The sequence below is a fragment of the Geosmithia morbida genome (assembly GCF_012550715.1).
Source record: "Geosmithia morbida isolate 1262 chromosome Unknown scaffold_1, whole genome shotgun sequence".
NCBI classification, from domain to species: Eukaryota; Fungi; Ascomycota; class Sordariomycetes; order Hypocreales; family Bionectriaceae; genus Geosmithia; species Geosmithia morbida.
In genome coordinates this window covers 302,930-310,221 of record NW_023336188.1, presented here as the reverse complement: position 1 = coordinate 310,221, position 7,292 = coordinate 302,930, and the positions used below count along the sequence as shown (strand labels likewise).

The following is a 7,292-nucleotide window of genomic DNA, read 5'->3' as shown; positions in this document are numbered from 1 at the left end:
AGCAGCAGTAGTAGTAGTAATAGCAGCAGTAGTAGTAGTAGTAGCAGCAGCAGCAGTAGTAGTAGTAATAGCAGCAGTAGTAGTAGTAGTAGCAGTATCATCTTCTCTGTAATGACATTTACCACGTACTCGTACTCGTACGCACCACGTATTCTTTTTATCCCTCTCACTTTCCCCCTTGTGATCCATCAGATGCGTCCGAGTCGGGAAACATGTCGGCCGCACGCATCCTTGGCTTCCGCACGGGAGGACCCTTTGCTGCCCCGTTCTCGTCTGTCATTCCACTCGTATCCTCTTCTCGTCCTCCTCTTGTTGCTTCCGCCGTCGAGGCCGCGGCTACTGCCGCATCATCCTGACCCTGGTGGTCCCCTGGTGTCTCACTCGTGGGCGCCTTCTGGTCCTCGTCCATAAGGTCCCCCCCATCGAGCTCGTCCTCGTCTATAGGCTCTCCCTCGACGTCATCGTCTATAGGTTCTCCCTCGACGTCGTCCTCGTCGATGGGCTCGCCAGCCACATCGTCCTCGTCGATAGGTTCGCCCCTGTCTTGAACTGCCGCCGCCTCGGCCTGGTGCTGCGTAGCCTCAACCACCTTCCACTTGCTGCCCTTCTTCTGAGACTCGTCGGCCGTCCTGCCGGTGCCGGCACTGCCGTCCTCGGTCTTGCCAACCGACGGCGGATTCTCAAAGCTGCGCGCAAACAGCTGCTGGCTCTCGTTGGGAAAGACGCACCACCCCTCCCACAGGTTGAGGACCAGGTTCACGCTGCGCTTCCACTTCTCGGCGCGCAGCCTGCCCCATCGTAGCTTCTCGGCCATGGACCCCAGGTGCTCAAACACTCTGCGGTTGCGCAGTGTCGACTCGAATAGCTGTCGGAACCGCCAGGCGTGACGGACGCCGCTCGTCGACGACGATGACAAGATGTCGCTGATCACGTACAGGCCCACCAGACTCGCTGAACTTACGTCCGGTGCTTCGTTGTTGCTGCTGCTGCCGCCGCCCCCGCCGCCGTCCTCGGCGCCCCCGCCGGGAGCAGCTTCTCTAGCTTCCGACTTCCGCTGGGGGTTGGCCGCCGTCAGCGCAAACGGTCTCTCGACGTTTGCCACGATCATGTCCGCCACCTCCTCCACCCCGCGACTGGCATGCATGATGGCAAACGTCGACACCCGTGCAATGTCACCCTTCCGTAGCTTGGATAGCGTCGTCGGCAGTCGCGCCAAGAGATGCGTGAGCTTAGCCTTCTCCAGGGGGTTGAGGAAGGTCTTTTCATCCTCGTTACCGCCGCCGGCCTCGCCGTCTCCGCCGCCGCCTTCGACGTCCTCGTCATCTGAAGAGTTGTAGTCCGAGTCGGAGATGAAATCGTCCAGTCTAGTCGTGTACTCGAACGGGAGCTTCTTGTCGGGGGCCTTCCACGCGTGGCTGCCGTCGAATATAGGCACGTACTTGCCCCGTAGCTTGCCGTTCTGCGCACCGGTCACCACCTCCCACAGCCGCCAGCGGTACCACGTGCCTCCCTGGCTGCGCGCGTCCCATATCCACGCCCACTTCTCCTCGCGCTGCACCTCGGGCCGCGACATGAGTAGCGCCTCGAACTCGGGCCCGTTGGCCAGGACGCCCTCTATGACCATGTTGATGAGCTTCGTGGTCTTGATGTCGGCCGGCGGCCTGACGGGCACGTGGAGCAGGTTGGAGCGGTTGACGCCCGCACCCGCACCCGCACCCACGCTGCTGTAGCTCGGGGGCGGTGCGAAGCCGCCGCGATGCTGATGGTGGCCGCCGCGCCTGTCCGAGTTGTGGTCCTGACGCTTCTGCTCCACCGGCTTGGCGCCAAACGGCTGCGTGTCGGCGTTTGACGCGGCAAGGCTGTTCAGCGCGGCAGACGAGGTTGCCACCGCAGATGACAGGTGCCGGTGCAGGGAGAGATAGTGCCCGTAGCCCAGGTACCTGTTCTGCAGAGCGCTGACGGCCGCCTCGATCTCGTTGGCTGGAGTATCCTGCGACAAGACGACGATGGCGGCGGCGCACTTCTTCTCCGACCCTCCCAGCCCGGCAGGCGCCTGGAACTTCACCTGCTCCACCATAAGGTTATCCGGGATCAGGGCCTTGATGGCCGACGCCGACAAGCCGGGTGGAAGGTTAGTCAGCCGCAGCGTCGGCCTCGATATAGCCTTCTCCGCTGCCCTATCCCGGTCCGCCGTGCTGCCAGCATTTCCCATATCCTCATCCTCGTCGTCGCTCGTGCGGAAAGCTCTGGGGACCGAGAGCGATGAGGCGCCTACGCTGGGCCCCTCGCGAGCCGAGGAATCGTCGGGGGGACGTGAAAAGTCCTGGAAGGACCTCTTCTTGCCGAACCCCATCGGCGGCGGTCCCAAACTTCCCGGGCCATTCCTCGATCCCGACGCGCCAAAGTGACGCCTCGATCCTCCCGGTCCTGTAGGAGGTGGCGGTATGAGGCCACCGTTACCGCTGCCGGGTCGTTGGCGGGGTGGCGGGGGGATGCCGCCGCTGTTGCCAGCAATGTGCCTCGCTGCGGTTCGGTTGTTATTGCCATCGTTGTCGTCGTCGTCGTCGAAGCTCTTGAGAAAATCTTTGTAGACGGCGGCTGTCTCGGCGGCTTCGCGCTTACGCTTGGCCTCGGCCTCGGCTTTTTGCTTCTCAAAGGCAGATTGTTTGGTTGGTTTCTGTAGTTTTGCCTGGACGTCGGGAAATTCGGTGAGATCCTTTTCGAATGGCATCTTGTGTGATATGTTTTTCTCCTTGTCAGGATCGTGACATGTTTGTTATCATGTGTTTGGGTGTTGTGGTGTAGCGTAACAATGGATAACAAGGGAAAGTACTGCTGACTACCACCAAGTGAGTGCGGCTAAAGTACGACCAACTCGATAGGCTGCCCCACCCCTCTAAATGCATGCACCCATTCACTTACACTTATAATTGTCTTTACATCACAGACATTTTCTCTCATCATCTGCGGATCTTCTTTTCCGTATACACCTTTTACTTCCTCCTAACATTCTCCTGACATTTATCCAACGACCTTTATTTCTATCTTCTCTAAACCACGATAAAGGTCCTACCCTACAGCTTCGCCGCGACCCCTTCACCCTTACGCGCCAACTCCTCATCCAGAATCATCCCCCGACGCCCTCCCCTGCTCCCATCCTCGGTAATGATACCCTTATATACTCCATCAATCACCTTTCCGGCGCCATCATCCTCGATCTCCTTCCAGCTCCATTTTTCGGCAAACGGTCCGCCCTTGCCCTCGAACACATCCGTCAGCTTGTCGCCGATGACAGGCAAGAACTTGAAGCCATGGCCACTATCACCCGTGGCGACAAACAGTCCGTCGTACCCGGGGTGCCAGTCGACGATCCAGTCCGCGTCACGGGTGTCCGAGTACCAGCATAGGCGCGTCTTGCACCACGGCCTCGTCTCCATTCCCATGTCACGTGGCAAGAGATCGACGAGCGCCTGCCTGAGACCCTTGGCGGCCTCGACGGGCATGGACTTGAGTTCGCCGTCGCGCGTCGTCCTGGGGACCGAGGTGACGATGGCCGGGCGCTCGTCCGACGCGGAGGCGACGGGCGGCAGTGCCCTTGTGACGGTTCGCGGGTTGAGGTAGCCGAATCCGTGACGTGCCACCTTCAGCATGCCGTTGCGCGGCGGCAAGATAAACATGCCCGTAGTGAGGTTCATGATGGTAGGGTTGTCGCGCAACCGCTCCTCCTCCTCCTTGGATATGTCGATGTAGCCCAGGATCTGGCCCGTCGCCTCAGCACGACCCCTCATGTCGATGAGCGACCCCGTCCACGCGCCTGCGGCCACGAACACCACGTCGGCCGTCAGGATCCTGCCATCACCCCGCAGCTTGGCCCCCGTCACCCGGCGGCCCTCGGCCACCAGCTCCGCCACCTGGGCGTCGACAAACTCCACCCTCCCCGTCGCCCGGACCTGCTCGTACATCCAGCGCATGGTGGCCCCGTTATCCGACCAGCCCGACAGCTTGTTCAAGTACCCCCAGTCCCCCGGGTTGCCATCAGTGCCGACGTACTCCTGCAGCTCGCGGCGGCTGCCCAGCTTGACAATCTTCTCGGGCTGACCCGCCTCGCTCGCTATCGTACTGACGTTCTCCCAGCTCGTGCGCGCATAGTCCATGCCCGTCTTCTTGCCGGCAGCCACCTCGGCCGGCGGCCACGTCGTCATGTCGCTCGCCATGATGAGGAACCCGTTCTCCGTGTACCGTCCCTGGCCGCCCACCTCGCCATCCTCCTGCTGCCGCCACAGCGCCTGCGCCTCCGCCCCGAGCCGCGAGTAGTGTGTGTCGGCATAGTCGGCCCTCACGATGCGAGAGGCGTCGACGCTCGCGCTGTCCTCGGGCGGGAATCGCCCGCCCCCGGCGCTGGCATTGTCCACCACTGTGATGCGTGTCTCATCGAAGCGGGGTCGCTTGGTGAGCGACCAGGCCGTGCTCAACCCGAACAGGCCCGATCCCACAATGAGGATCGATTCCGGCGTCTTTTCCATTTCTCTTTCCTTCTCTGTCTCGGACCTCGAGTGATTTATTCTTGCAATTGGTGTATATATATGTATATATACCCTGGTAAGTCAGAAACCAAAAAGTGAACCACACACACACACGCACGCACGTGCAAGGTCGTTGGTGTGTGGAATCGATATCGCCGGCCGATTATCGGACTTGCTCACCACATTACGAATAGGGCGCACTAACCCAATCCACTTTGAACTGACAAGCCCACCGCTCATCCGTCTTGCACTGACCCGGCTTTTCTTCTATCAAAGATGCGAAAACGCAAAACTGCCGTCACGCACAAGAAAAAAAAGAGAGAGGAACGAATGGGCTGGAAGATGAGTGTGACATTAATAATTCTAGCGGCTATGACGTTTTATCAAAAGGGATAAAAATCAGCTCTCCCAAGCTTTCACTTTGAAAAGAAAAGAAAAAAGCCGACTTTATGACTTTGCCATTTGATGCGATACGAGCAATCATTGCCATCCCCATTTTTTTTGTAATCCGAGGTCTGTTGAACCCCTTGCCTCTTTTTTTTTTTGTGTTCGCTTGCGCTTGAGAGTCGCTCGCAAATCACATGTTTCTCTCTTTCTTGAATTTTTTTTTTGGTATCTTGTTCCGGAGTCATACTCCCTGAATTCAAGAGTTCTTTGCTCCCATCCAACCCGCCTTCTCCCCCCACTGCTTGAGAGAGGCATTAAAAAGCAAGGCCTCTCCAAGGCCAGGGTCTGGTTCAACCCTATTGCCATGGAATTGACCACCCGTCAATCTATGTAATTTGTCGTGGGAAAAAAAAAATCTTGTTTTGCCTTAAACCGAACGCGCAGCGCAGAACAGCTCCCCACCCCTTTGACCATCCCTTTACCAACGCCGATGCAATGCAGAAAAAAAAAACAAATGGTACAGGCCAGGACATTGACTGCGGGTGCTGAAACCAGGCCCAAGCCTCTGTCGCGACACGAAAAGAAAAGAAAAAGCACTCGTGGTATCGTGAGCCGATATATTCATACACTTGGGAAAGATGATTGGCGCTTCTGAAAGAAAAAACAAGTTCAGAATGCGTCCCAGGCCATACCCAGTGCATCTAGACCTTTCGGAAGTCTGAAAGGAACCATTGTCAGCAAACCGTGGAAGAAAGGATTTACGGAGTGGCGGAACATACCTTGAAGCACGGGGTAAATCATTTCGAAAGCCTGGTAGATTTCTTCGCGAACCTTGGCGCCTGTCAGGACGATCTTGCCACTGACGAAGATTAGAAGCACAATCTTGGGCTTGATCATGCGGTAGATAAGACCGGGGAACAGCTCAGGTTCGTAAGAACTGAAGTTGTGGTGGCGAGATGCCAGACCCTCGAGACGGATGGGGAACTTGATGTCGCAGGAGCCGACGATGTTCTGGATCTTGAAATCGGTAAACTTGGCGTTGAAGCCGAGCTTCTGAATGATACGAGCGTACTTGCGCGAGGCGAGCTTCGAATCATCCTCGGACTTGGCACCAGTCACAACCATCTTGCCCGACGCGAAGATCAGGGCAGTCGTCTTGGGCTCACGAATACGCATGATGACGGCAGCGAAACGCTAATTTGGTCAGCAAGCAGGAAAATAAAAGACACAACTCATGTTGCGACGCGGCCAAGGCAAAGCTGCAGTACCTTTGGGTTGTACTCGGCATTCCTTGCGTGCAGGGCGATCGTCTTGAGGTCCAGGCGGCAATCCAGATTGACCGTAGCCACGATGTTCCTTTTCCGATGTGGAAGAATACCAGATAAGCCTCACCGAGCAATACTAATGTCACTCAGGAGGATACATACTGCAAAGTAGGAGTAATGCCACTAGGGCCCTGGTTGGCAGCAGGCGTAGCTGCGGGAGTCGCGGGTGTCACCCCATTTCCGTTTGCCGCCTGCTGACCGTTGGGAGCAGGTTTCTGGGACATGTCCCCGTTGCCTCCAGGCGGCGTCAGCTCGTTGGTCGCCCCTGGGAACGACAACGAGCCGGCGGCCGTGAACGCCTTGGCCTGCGCGGCGTTTGAGGGGTGCGTCTGAATTCCCTCCATGGTTGGAATCGATAGATCGAGACGGTGCAGTCCAAGCTATAAGGCTTTGGGCGCTGAGCAGATCTGGCATTGTTGCAGCGAGGTTAGCGGCTTGAACCACATCGGTGGGGTTTGCGGTCATGTTGGTGTGCCGTTTTAAGGAAACGCAGCCAAAGCCATAATAGCGCAAGCCCAAACCCAGGAACACCACAACACGTCATGTTGTTTTGGCATGTAGGGATAACGGGTGCACGTGATGTTCGCTTGTTGCTGTGGCGTCGTAATTCCAACTTTGCCTCATTGAGATGTGGCAGGATGATTGTGGCAAGGATTTGAGGCGGGTGCGGCAAATGTAAATGAGAGGAGATGGGGACCTACCAAATTGCGGGAGATGAACAAGTGAATGTCTCCCCTACAGAGGTGCTGCTCGAGCAAATATGGACGAAGAAGGCGGTGTGTTGCGGGTCGGATTGCTCGAAGGTCGCAAGTATGTGTTCGCGCTCGCAATGAGTAACCAACCAACAATTCTCGGGATCTCGTTTCTTCACTCAGGAAAACTTTCTTTTATTGGGCTTTCACTACGCAAGCGCAACGATCCGACGGCGAAGGTAGCGAAAAAAATAAATCGCGAACACCTCCTTTGTCGTGTGTCGACGAAATCGTGACGCAGGTTTGATGGAAGGGTGGCCAAAAAAAGGCGAGCGACGACTGATTGAAATGAACGTATTCCAGCT

The 7,292-nt window shown here is 57.1% G+C and overlaps 3 protein-coding genes across 3 annotated transcripts; all 3 read right to left on the bottom strand.

Moving 5' to 3' along the window:
* Positions 1 to 166: 166 nt before the first annotated feature.
* GMORB2_0860 (U2-associated protein SR140) lies at positions 167 to 2,731 on the bottom strand (the record flags this gene model as incomplete). The annotated part of the gene is made up of 1 exon (XM_035462844.1): positions 167 to 2,731. One exon carries the CDS (start codon positions 2,729 to 2,731, stop codon positions 167 to 169), a length of 2,565 nt encoding a protein of 854 aa, XP_035324268.1.
* A 343-nt stretch (positions 2,732 to 3,074) lies between these two features.
* GMORB2_0859 (sarcosine oxidase / L-pipecolate oxidase) lies at positions 3,075 to 4,523 on the bottom strand (the record flags this gene model as incomplete). Its single annotated transcript, XM_035462843.1, has 1 exon — positions 3,075 to 4,523. The coding sequence occupies one exon, from the start codon at positions 4,521 to 4,523 to the stop codon at positions 3,075 to 3,077; it is 1,449 nt and encodes a 482-aa protein (XP_035324267.1).
* A 1,056-nt stretch (positions 4,524 to 5,579) lies between these two features.
* GMORB2_0858 (uncharacterized protein) lies at positions 5,580 to 6,579 on the bottom strand (the record flags this gene model as incomplete). Its single annotated transcript, XM_035462842.1, has 3 exons — positions 5,580 to 6,104; positions 6,179 to 6,266; positions 6,338 to 6,579. 3 exons carry the CDS (start codon positions 6,577 to 6,579, stop codon positions 5,580 to 5,582), a joined length of 855 nt encoding a protein of 284 aa, XP_035324266.1.
* Between the last annotated feature and the right edge of the window lie 713 nt (positions 6,580 to 7,292).